This window comes from Lemur catta, chromosome 7, assembly GCF_020740605.2.
Source record: "Lemur catta isolate mLemCat1 chromosome 7, mLemCat1.pri, whole genome shotgun sequence".
Classification (NCBI taxonomy): domain Eukaryota; kingdom Metazoa; phylum Chordata; class Mammalia; order Primates; family Lemuridae; genus Lemur; species Lemur catta.
This window is the reverse complement of record NC_059134.1, coordinates 17824008-17835630: the sequence shown is the minus strand read 5'-3', so window position 1 is coordinate 17835630 and position 11623 is coordinate 17824008. Positions and strand designations below refer to the sequence as shown.

Sequence of the window (11623 nt, the reverse complement as noted above, 5' to 3'; positions counted from 1 at the left end):
CAGCTGGTCCTCCAGGAAGCCCTCCTTGAGGCCCAAGCTTGGGTCAAGCACCCCTTCCATGGGGTGCCATAACTCCCTGTATTCTGCCCTTTCTCAAGGTTCATTCATGTCTCATTGCTACCTATTTACTTGTTCCTCCCTTTCCCTATAGCTAGAGTTTAAGCTCCTTGGGAGCACAAGGCAGTGTTTTGTACTCCTTTGTATTCACAGCAACCTCATGAGGATGATGAATGACTTAAATGAGGGAGCGGAATATTCCTGAGCTACAAGAGGACTCAAAGCCACACAAAGAAGCAGCTGCAAGATCTCGCTCTGTGTCAAGGTCTCCTGTGTCCCGACCCTGCACAGGCAAACTAGAGCTGGGCAGAGCAGATCTAACGGAGTGATTAGTAGTCCCTTAGTGTGAGTAGCCAACACTGCAATCTGTTCAACTGTGGCCTCCCCTCCAGTCTCCCGAAATCAGCCAACTCCTCTTCCCAGTTCCTCTCTGGGAGTAGATCGACCTGCTTCCTACTAAAACCATAGACGCGATAATAGGAGGGAAAAAAAATAAGGGTCGAGAATAGGACAATTGGTGGCAACGAGATGAACACAGATTAACGATGCAGACCTCGCCCTGGCCTCCCCAGCCTGGGCTGGGGAAGGTTCATAGTTGATACCCATTAAAGGGCTTAATGAAATAATTATAATTCACACCCCAGAGCATCCAAGAATCAATACTGGGGAACTTTGAGCCACTCTGGTGGTGGAACCCCACTGGGTGCACAGTTCAGCGCAGCAGGCAGAGCTGGTGGAAGTAAATGCAGTTGACACGGAAGTTGCATTAAAAGAGGGCAATAATAGATTAAAAGCTGCCGGGATCCTGGAGACTGGCCGTCGATATCCTTTATTCCCTGCCTTGCCCCAATTCTGCCCCCTCCGTGCACTGTTAGCCCAAATCGATGGGCCGACAATTGACATCACTGGCTACAGCATTAATGCAAGCTCACAAAAGAAGCCCGGCCCTAGATTATCACTTCTCTCGCTTCCAAATTACCACATAATGCAGGCCGTGGGCAGCTTGTGACATGTTAACACTATATGCGATTTGGTGGGATTGCACTAAACATTTCACGGCTAAAGATTTCATCAGAGATTTGAGGACAGAAATAAACTGCTGCCCACGGGGAAATCACTGGGAATAATAGAATTAGGCATTGTTTGGGAATCCGGAGGGATGATGGAGGGACAAGGAAGGCTGGGGAGGAAGGATGGGGAGGAGCACAACCGACCTGTGCCGGCGGCTACTGCCAGAGCAGCTTCAGGGGAAGAGCCTGCAGTTACAAAAGGACTTCTTGTTAGGCCGCTAAAGAAGAGGTATCTGGATTTTGTTTAGGGCGTACTTTCTATTTTTGTGCAAAAGCCAGGGAGGGGATTTCTCCTAAGTGATAACAGGGAATGTGATTGTTGTAGGTTGATTTGTGTCCTTCCTCCCCAGTTACCTGACCCTCCCCCATATGCTAACCCCCAGAATCCTAGAATGTGACCTTCCTTCTTTGGAAATAGGATCTTTCCAGAGATAATCAAGTTACAATGAAGCCATCAAGGCTGGCCCTCATCCAATAGGACTGGTGCCCCTAAAAAAAAGGGGGAAATTTGGACCCAGAGACAGACAGGCCCAGAGAGAAGACAGTGTGAAGACACACAGGGAGAAGACAGCCATGTGGCTGGAGTAATGCAAGGGACCTCTGAAGCTACCAGAAACGAGGAGAGGGCATGGGACACTTCCCTCCCTAGTGGCTTCAGAGGGAGCGTGGCCCTGCGACATCTTGATTTTAGACTTCTAGCCTCCAGAACTGTGGGACAATCAATACGTTTCTGTTGTTTTAAGCCACCAAGTTTTTGGTACTTTGTTATAGCAGCTTTAGGAAACATGGATAATTATTACAATTTAATTAATAGTTAATAATAATGGCCCCATGTATAAAATGCTCCACATATACTGGCTCATTTCATCCTAAGAACAAACCTGATGGCTGAGTGTTGTAACCCCCGTTTCACAGGAAAAGATACTGACTTTCAAAAAGAATACTTTGCTTAAGGTCACATACCTTGTAAACAGCAGAATAGGTCTCTGCTAGAAGCATGAGAAATACTAAATCAACAAATAAAGAGACTCCTGGTGAATATTGCCAATGTCTTTTCAAGTGGTTACTTGCTTGCAGCCTGCTTTCTTTTCAGTACAATCTAGTTTTTTCAACCCCTGAGTGTGCAACCTGTATTCACTTGGTTTGAGAGTCCATGATATCTCGAATGGAAGTGTAGAGATTAACAGTAAAAAAAACCCAGCACAGCCATGACTATTCAGTTCCTTGAGAGGAGGAATCTTGTGTCATATTTCTATTGTTCCTCCTCCTCCACCTTCCCAAATACCATGGCAGCGCTCGCCCTCCCTCTCTCTCTCTCACCTTCTCTCTCTCTCTCTTTTTTCTCCTTAAGGGGGAAGCCATCTCTGCAGCCTCTTTCATTTCTTTTCTTTAAATACATAGTAAGCAGTGTTACAGCTCTTTTAGCATTTGTCTAGCAGGTTTTCCGGTCCTTACTGGAAGACTGCCCCCCCCAAAAAAAACACAAAGAAAAAATAAATAGTAAGCTTTATTGACATATAATTCACATACCATATAATTCAGCCATTTACAAATTCAATATTTTTAGTATATTCACAGAATTGTGCAACCATCACCACAATTTAGAACAATTTCATCATCTCGAAACAAAATCCCATACCCATTATCACTCTGCATTTCTCCCCAACCCTCTTTATTCCTATCCCTTTGCAACCATCAACCTACTTTCTCTCTCAGAAGATCTATTCTGAACATTTCATATAAATAGAATTACACAATGTGGTCTTTTGTGACTGGATTCTTTCACTTAGCATAATGTTTCCAAGAATTACGTCTGCTACTCCAGTGAGGGATACGCTGAAAGCCCTGACTTCACCACTATGCAGTATATCCATACAACAAAATTACATTTGTACCCCATAAATTTATACAAATAAAAATTTTTTTAAAGAATCATCTGATACCATGTGTTAGTACTTCATTCTCTTTTATGGCTGAATGATATTCCAGTATATGGATATACCACATTTTTTAATCCATTCATCAATTAACGGATGTTTGGATTGTTGACACTTTTTAGCCATTAGAAATAATGATGGTATGGACATTCATATACAAGCTTTTGTTGCATGGTTTTCATTACTCCAGGAGTAGAATTTCTGGATCAAATTTTATGATCCAGAACATATTCTACGTTTAACTTTTGAACTGCCAAACTGTTTTCCAAAGCGACTATACCTTTTTACATTTCTCACAACAGTGCATGAGGGTTCCAATTTCTCCACATCCTTGCCATGAAGTTCTATCTCATTGTGGTGAGTTGCATTTCACTGGGTGCTAATGAAATTGAGTACTGTTTCATGTGCTTATAGACTATTTGTATATTTTCTTTGGAGAAATGTCTACAGATAGATGATTTGCAAATATTTTCCCCAGTTCTGTGGGGTTGTCTTTTTTCACTTTCCTCATGGTGTCCTTTGAAGCACAAAAGTTTTTAATTTTTATGAAGTCTAATTTATTTTTTTAATCATCCAGCCCCAAATGTCAGTATCTATTTACTCTTGTATTGCTCGTGCTTTCAGTGTTGTGTCTGAGAAATTCTTAAGTAATCCAAGGTCAAGATGATTTGCAGCCTCTTTCTTAGGGATTGGGGGCTGGCTGCATGCTCTGAATGTTCTGTGCTGTTGCCCAGCTTCCTAGGACAGGCCCCATTGCTCCAGGCAGACCCCGCCTGGCCTGTCTTCTCATATTGCAAGGACTAGCCACAGTGTCTTTGCTCACTTCAGTCACTCCACATACTGCCCCAATCTAAAGACATCAGGTGGACCTTTATTCCAAAGATCTTGGCAGTTCTGTTATTATCAACTTTCACTTGCCCAGAGCTGCTCCAGGCTTGATCATTTCTCTCTCATCTCATGCACCTCTAATGTTGGCTCCCCAATTCTGCAAGGGACAATTCTAGCAGAGATCCGTAGGGAGTCTGAGCTCATGCAGCCAACTACCCTCTCATCCCTCCGTGAGCTATGACCATGTCCAGGCCCTTGTAAAGCCCAAGTGGAAAACATTTTACCACTCTCTTGGCTATCTGCTCCAGCCCTTTTTATTCACTTATTGCTTGACAAATACTGTATGTTTATTATGTGGCAGACATTAGGAACATAGGCGTGCGTGGATGTTTCTCCATTCTTGGTAAGCTTGGTGAGGAATTCAAGCATTTCGTGTAAATATGACGTCTCAGAAGCTCAGGCGGATGAGGGGAATAATATGGGGACTTAAAACTAGCCAGGAATAGGTGGTTATATTCTCTTCCCACTGAACTTTTTCTTCCCCTCACCCTCCATGTTTCAAAGCTCTGTCTGTATTCCCCATCCCTCTGTTCACCGCCCCCTACCCCAAGTACCCTAAGATCTTTACTCAAGCCATACTCTTGCCGCAGGGCAGTTGTTCAGCTGGCAATACTTTGTAACACCAATGTGGGTATTTGGGGCTGATTTCCTTCATCATTCACTGTGCATCGCTTATGAAGCACAACAAACAAAAAGCACAAACACTAACAAATAGGTTCCAGTTATCTTCCCCCAGGAACTCTGGTAGTTGTTTTACAAGTAGCTACTGCCATCTAGTGGACAGAGACGTCCTTACATCACTACATAGACTTCCACAGAAACGGAAATTCTCAACTTTTCCTGTTTACATTCAACCAGTCACTCCAATGCACCTTAACAGAATCCAAAAGGCCAGTTTCTCCTTTTGGTCTAGAGCCTGGAACATCACAGGCACTCAGCATTGTTTGGACAAATGGTTTTCAGGCATTATCACTTATCTTCCATATTACATTTTAAGTACACAAATATTGTAATATTTATGGAATAATTTCATCACTGTGCCTTTAAACAAGTATTCCAAGTTTAAAAGTGCAATTACAGTTAAGTAAAAACTTGAGAGCTACAGTAATAAAAATCCATTTTAAAACATAACCATGTTATTATTGCCAGCAAATTCTGCAGAAACCATTATGTAATCCCTAAAGTTGGACATGGGGATTGAGTGAGTTTTTTGCCCCCTTTCCAATCCAGTAGTGCTCTGGGCAGAAAGAACAAGCCATCTAGGTGATGACATTCCCTCTTACGTTACTCTGACCTCCTTACAATACTTGCAAAAGAAAAATTATTTTTCCCACCCTATAGATTTGCGTATGCGGTCCTATCGCCATCCATTCCTTGTAAGATTGTTGGGAGAAATCAAGGTAAGTTAGGTGAATGCCATTTGTGAATTAAATGGGAAGTGGTACATATTGTTATGGTCACCTTCTCTACATCTTCCCCTATACTTTCCCTAATAATTTCAACTATTTCCAGGGTTTCCCTGGAAGGCTACACAACTTGAACCTCAGTGCCCTCATCTATGAGCACTGATTCACGTTTAACAGAAAACCCTAGCAGATAGTTGTAACTCCCACCCTCCCAAGCCAATTCTTTATCACACAGGTTCAGCAGTGTATTGTTTCTCCCATCTGTGTAAGGGAATCACTGCCATAAATTTCACTGAAAGTTTACAGATGTTAATGTGTTGCTCTAATTCCTTTCATTACATTTAATTGTTGAGATTCCTTATGAACTAAGTATCCTTTATAGTTTTTCCCTTGAGCTGAGAGCCGCCCCCAACCACTCAAATATGTGAGTTTGTTCCAGTTCATGAAGAACATAGTCGACAGCACAGCAGCTGTAACCTCAGCTACTGGAAATGTTGAGGCAGAGGGATCATTTGCACTCCAAGTGAACTACGCTACTCTCCAGCCTGGACTAAAAACACAAGCAAATACACACCCAGACCTGTACACTTCAGGAATCATCCACGTCTTAACAACCCTTGGAGAAAATAAAGAACAAAAAAACAAATACAGACTAAAATGGTGTTTCACAAATCCCTGATGAGATCCCCAAACACTGTATTGAAACACCTTACAAACTTTCTTCCAATGTTAACTCTGAAGAAAACTAGCTTTCTAAAAGCACTGTGCACCACCAATCATACAGGGGCAGTTGGACTACCTAAGAGAATCAAGTTTATTCAGGTGTAATTAAGCAGGGATCCTGTGGGTATTATGGCAACCTAATAAATATTGCCATAATCCACTGCTGGGACTCACGTTGGCCACCAGGTGGCAGATAACACTATCAGGTCCCATGAATACCCTCTAAATGGAACTCAGAAGTTACCATTAAACCAGTTCCCCACGGGCACAGAAAATGGAGGGCACTGGGGCAGTACCATCATAGATTTAAAAGGTGGGATGCCCTTGGAATCCTATAGCTAAAAGGTGAGTTCCTGCCAAAGACCCATCCAGCTAAGTGTCTCCCTTCTGAGGCTTACCTAAACTGCAGATCATTCTAAATCAGCTTCTGCTTTGCCAGCCTGAAGTTCACAAACACTAGTTGTGACAGACTAGCTATAAAACTGGCAAAGTACCCTCAGTTTGTCCTCCAATTTTATAGCCAGCCCTGTAAGGAAAAGATACCACTACCACCCGGCCCTTGTAAGAATCCCAGAGAACACATGCTATAGGAGACAATGCTCCACAGGTTCAAGACTGCCCAAGTGTACTTACTTTCAGACAATTATATGATGCCAATTTTAAATACAGCTTTATTTAAGACATTGCATTTCCACTCACAATACAGTGTTTATAAAGTGCAATGTTATTTCCTTCCCCTGTGCGCATGTTCCATTATTCAAGTATTGAGAATGCCCAGTAATTTACTATAGCAGCTCAACTTTAAATCTGCCACATAATTTGCTACAAATTTAGATCCTTCAATGTTTTACTGTGTGGAACAATGCTACATCTATACTTGAGTTGGCTTAATCGACCTCTTCAATGGTGGGGCCTGAGGAAGCACCACCGGAAGGAGGAGCTCCGCCACCTGGGAAGCCACCAGGCATTCCTCCTGGCATTCCCCCTGGCATGCCTCCTGCACTCTGGTACAGCTTGGTAATGATAGGGTTGCAGACTTTCTCCAGCTCCTTCTGCTGATGTTCAAATTCTTCCTTCTCTGCAGTCTGAAGAAAAAAAACCTTGTTATTGAAGTTCTTGAAATAGATTATACCAGGTTTAAAAAAGGATTACACAACTCAGTCCCCAAACCAACTACCAAAAGGTCTTGGCTAGTCCTGTAAATCTTGGTCACTCAGACATCCAAGGAAGGTAGTTGCCAACATGATTTGAATTCTGGTGGAAACCGCGAATGTTTGGACCATTCATCATTGTGACCCTATACTGATCTCAGGGCAAGCTTTGCTGAGGCTTTATACATCTCCCCCATGACATGTAGCATAAAGATACAAACCTGGTTCTTATCAAGCCAGTTGATAATTTCATTACACTTGTCAAGAATTTTCTGTTTGTCCTCATCACTGATCTTGCCTTGAAGTTTCTCATCTTCAACAGTTGCTTTCATGTTGAATGCATAGGATTCAAGTGAATTCTTTGATGACACTTTGTCCCTCTGCTTCTCATCTTCAGCTTTGTACTTCTCGGCTTCCTGGACCATACGTTCAATATCTTCCTTGCTCAAACGACCTGTAAAAAATTAAGAAACCTTTTAAGCAGGAGCTTTAAATGTCTGGAAGATCAACCTAGAGTTTGCCACCTATAACCCTGTATATATCTATCTCCACCTATAAGACTTGCTTCTTGGCTAGATGGCAATAGACCACCCTTTGTACTTTGTAAACCTTGTCCAAACCAGATGGCAGTGCCATGTGAGCCTACTTACCCTTGTCATTAGTGATGGTAATCTTATTTTCCTTTCCTGTGCTCTTATCCACAGCAGAGACATTAAGAATGCCATTGGCATCAATATCAAAAGTGACTTCAATCTGAGGAACACCCCGGGGGGCAGGAGGTATGCCTGTGAGTTCAAACTTGCCAAGCAAGTTGTTATCCTTTGTCATGGCACGTTCACCTTCGTAAACCTAGGTAGGAAATAGCATTAATTACAACAATGGACCTGAAGTTTCTGTGCTAGTTCTTATATTAAGAGCTCAATTAGGGAAAATTAGTCGCTCAGACATCCAAGGAAGGAATTGGCCAACACAGGAGTTCTGGTGGAAACTACGAATGGTTTTGGAATCCATCATCACAGCGGTCAGGAGTTCCCCAGCTTTGACCTCAGAAAGCAAAGCAAGACAATAGAGAAACACACCTGAATGAGCACACCAGGCTGGTTGTCCGAGTAGGTCGTGAAGGTCTGTGTCTGCTTTGTAGGAATAGTAGTATTGCGTTTAATGAGTACAGTCATAACTCCACCAGCAGTTTCAATACCAAGAGAAAGAGGAGTGACATCCAAGAGTAGCAAATCTTGAACATTCTCAGATTTGTCTCCAGACAGGATGGCCGCCTGGACAGCTATTTAAAAAAAAAAGAATTTTAAATTAAAAGACTCAATGCCAACTCCTATCATATGTCCATTAACAAATGCCACTCACTCAGACATCCAGACTTCCTAAGGAAGTTAGGCCATCACCAGCCAAGCTTTTGGTGGAAACTACGAATGTTTAATTATCATTCATCACAGCAAAATCAGCTTAGGCTTCTTAAGAGGCTGCCTACCTATTGGCTTAACTGTTCAATCAAGGTGAACTTACCTGCACCATAAGCAACAGCCTCATCAGGGTTGATACTCTTATTCAGTTCCTTTCCATTGAAGAAGTCTTGCAGAAGCTTTTGAATCTTGGGGATGCGAGTAGAACCACCAACCAGGACGATATCATGAATCTGTGACTTGTCTAGTTTGGCATCTCGAAGGGCTTTCTCTACAGGGTCCAGGGTGCCACGGAACAGATCAGCATTCAGTTCTTCAAATCGGGCACGGGTAATGGAGGTATAGAAGTCGATTCCTTCATAAAGCGAATCAATCTCAATACTGGCCTGGGTGCTGGAAGATAGAGTACGCTTAGCACGTTCACAAGCAGTACGGAGGCGTCGGACAGCTCTCTTATTCTCACTGATGTCCTTCTTATGCTTGCGCTTGAACTCGGCAATAAAATGGTTGACCATTCGGTTGTCAAAGTCTTCTCCACCTAAGTGTGTATCTCCAGCTGTAGATTTGACCTCGAAGATTCCATCCTCAATAGTGAGGATTGACACATCAAAAGTGCCACCTCCCAGGTCAAAAATCAGCACATTCCTTTCAGCTCCAACCTGTCATTTAAAAAAAAATCTCATGTAAACTTCTGATGGCCAGCTAATCTTTAAACAACTTAGATCACAAAGGTACATACCTTTTTGTCTAAGCCATAAGCAATAGCAGCAGCAGTTGGTTCATTTATAATCCTAAGAACATTGAGACCAGCAATGGTTCCAGCATCTTTGGTAGCCTGACGCTGAGAATCATTAAAGTAAGCTGGCACTGTGACCACAGCATTGGTAACAGTCTAGACAGGAAAAAAAAAGAAGCCAGGTTAATGCCACACTATTGTGCTCAGTCTGTAGAAATTAGTCTCACAAATTGTCCACTTTGATATGCAAATTCCAGCAAGTTAATTTGCAAAAATAAAAGTTGGAACCCCCCAAGTTTAAAACTCCTTGTGTATTTTTCTATCAAAAATTCAGGATAGCCACATCAGGGAATCACAAGTACCTAGTGTTATGTGTTCACCCTGTAGTAATAAGGCACTAATCTCACCTTCCCAAGATAGGCTTCTGCAATTTCCTTCATCTTTGTCAGAACCATAGATGACACCTCCTCGGGATAGAAGCTTTTTGTCTCTCCCTTGTATTCTACTTGGACCTTGGGCCTGCCTGCATCATTCACCACGATGAAGGGCCAATGCTTCATATCAGACTGGACAACAGCATCATCAAATCTGCGTCCAATCAGACGTTTGGCATCTATAAAAGAAATCATATACAACTGTCCCCAACTTCATTACATTAAAGCTTTCCAATAAAATACCAAGCTCATGATTACTCGAATTCCCAGGTTCACAGTGGTAGGTGGATTCAATTAATGTACAGGTACGAAATGTTTACTCCAGTTTTCAGATTTACTAAGACATCTAAATTTTAGCCTTAAAAATCACAGAACAAACCGCACAGTAAACTAGCATAAGCACATTTAATCTCGTCATAAGTAAGGTGTCCCCGAGTCCTCAGGGCTTTGTTGCCACATTTAAAAAACTTAACAGTTACTTATATATCTCATTTCCTACCCCTCTCAAATTCATGCCACATTTAAAACCAGTAGCTCACCAAAAACCGTGTTGGTGGGATTCATTGCAACTTGATTCTTCGCAGCATCACCGATCAATCGTTCGGTATCGGTAAAGGCAACATAGCTAGGAGTGGTTCGGTTTCCCTGATCATTGGCAATTATCTCTACCTTTCCATGCTGGAAGACACCCACACAAGAGTAGGTGGTGCCAAGATCAATACCAACTGCAGGTCCCTTAGACATGGTTGCTGAAAAGACGAAAAAATGCAAGCTTGTGATTTGAAAACCTGGTTAAACTACTCAAAAATATTCACCAATTTCCTCCAGAGAACTTATATTGGACTACAGGTACGATCGCTGCCAAGTAAATTACGTTCAACCTCTTTTCTGAGGCAAGAATGCGGGAGGGTCATTGCAAGTAATGGTGCAGTCCATGCTGCCGTGCCAACCCTAGCACAGCATGCCCCCGGCTGTAAGCGCCACTGCCCTGAGGGTCTTGCGACGTTGCAGAGCACGTGGTCAACCCCGACCTGAACCTATCTCCTTCCCCTCACCAGAGCCCAGTGTTCCTGGAAGTCGCAATCCGGCCTGTTTTAAAACTAAGAACCAGCCCCGTCTTCAGTGCACGCCAAAGGCGGTTTTCTCTAAGAGCTTGAGTCAGACTGACTCAGCAGGGAGCCAAGGAGGCGCTGGCTCTCCTTCCTCGCGCGCCGCGCAAGCGGATGCGGCAACCCTCCCCCGCCACGCGGTCGCGGGGCGCCGCCCTGCCTTCCCCAGCAGCCAGCCCAGCCCGCACCCCACGCTTCTCTCCCCTGCCAACGGCAGCCTAAGGCCGCCGCTCCCCAGACCGGAAGAATAAAGCGGCCTCACCGCGCGGCAGGCCCGCCGCACACTCTCATCAATGAAACACTGAAACCCCTCCGGGCAGCAGCAGAGCCACCAGGCCTGCCACCGAGGCTGTACGTCCTCCCACCGACTACCAAGTCCTTAGAAAACAGAGCCCTTACCTCACTTGCTGGACCCGCCCGGCTTGCGGAGACCGCGAACACAACCCAGGAGCAGCCGCCGCGTTCAATGAGACCGGTATCCGCCCGCCACCCTGTCTCTTATACCCTGTCTCAGAACCTTCCAGAAGGGGCCCGCCCCCGCCGGCTGCCCATCATGGCGTTCTCGGCCAATGGGAGCCCGGCTGCCTTTAGAAGCTCCAATGACGAACCCGGCTGCACTCCTCGGGCCTCGCCCCCTCCCGCCCCCCCCTCCACCCCGCCTCGCGATGACGCACTCACCGCAGCGTTCTGGAAC

The 11623-nt window shown here is 44.1% G+C and overlaps 1 protein-coding gene and 2 non-coding genes across 3 annotated transcripts; 1 reads left to right on the top strand and 2 right to left on the bottom strand.

The window, feature by feature from the left end:
• The first annotated feature begins 2532 nt into the window (after positions 1-2532).
• LOC123643097 lies at positions 2533-2597 on the top strand. The gene has a single exon (XR_006736662.1). It is a non-coding gene; the product is annotated as a U7 small nuclear RNA (small nuclear RNA).
• Positions 2598-6727: 4130 nt separating this feature from the next.
• HSPA8 (heat shock protein family A (Hsp70) member 8) lies at positions 6728-11447 on the bottom strand. Its single transcript, XM_045555773.1, has 9 exons — positions 11329-11447; positions 10360-10569; positions 9794-9999; positions 9390-9542; positions 8754-9309; positions 8312-8514; positions 7883-8081; positions 7454-7686; positions 6728-7166 (listed from the first exon to the last, which is right to left on the bottom strand). Exons 2-9 carry the CDS (start codon positions 10562-10564, stop codon positions 6969-6971), a joined length of 1953 nt encoding a protein of 650 aa, XP_045411729.1. The 5' UTR covers positions 10565-10569; positions 11329-11447; the 3' UTR covers positions 6728-6968.
• LOC123643027 lies at positions 8169-8254 on the bottom strand. The gene has a single exon (XR_006736605.1). It is a non-coding gene; the product is annotated as a small nucleolar RNA SNORD14 (small nucleolar RNA).
• Positions 11448-11623: the final 176 nt, after the last annotated feature.

Coding starts and splice junctions, on each gene's coding strand:
- HSPA8 (XM_045555773.1), bottom strand. CDS start 10,564: ATGTCTAAGGGACCTGCAGTTGGTATTGATCTTGGCACCACCTACTCT. Junction 7,687..7,882: donor TACCATCACTAATGACAAGG/GTAAGTAGGCTC, acceptor AATTTTTTACAG/GTCGTTTGAGCAAGGAAGAT. Junction 7,167..7,453: donor ACTGGCTTGATAAGAACCAG/GTTTGTATCTTT, acceptor TTTTTTCTTCAG/ACTGCAGAGAAGGAAGAATT.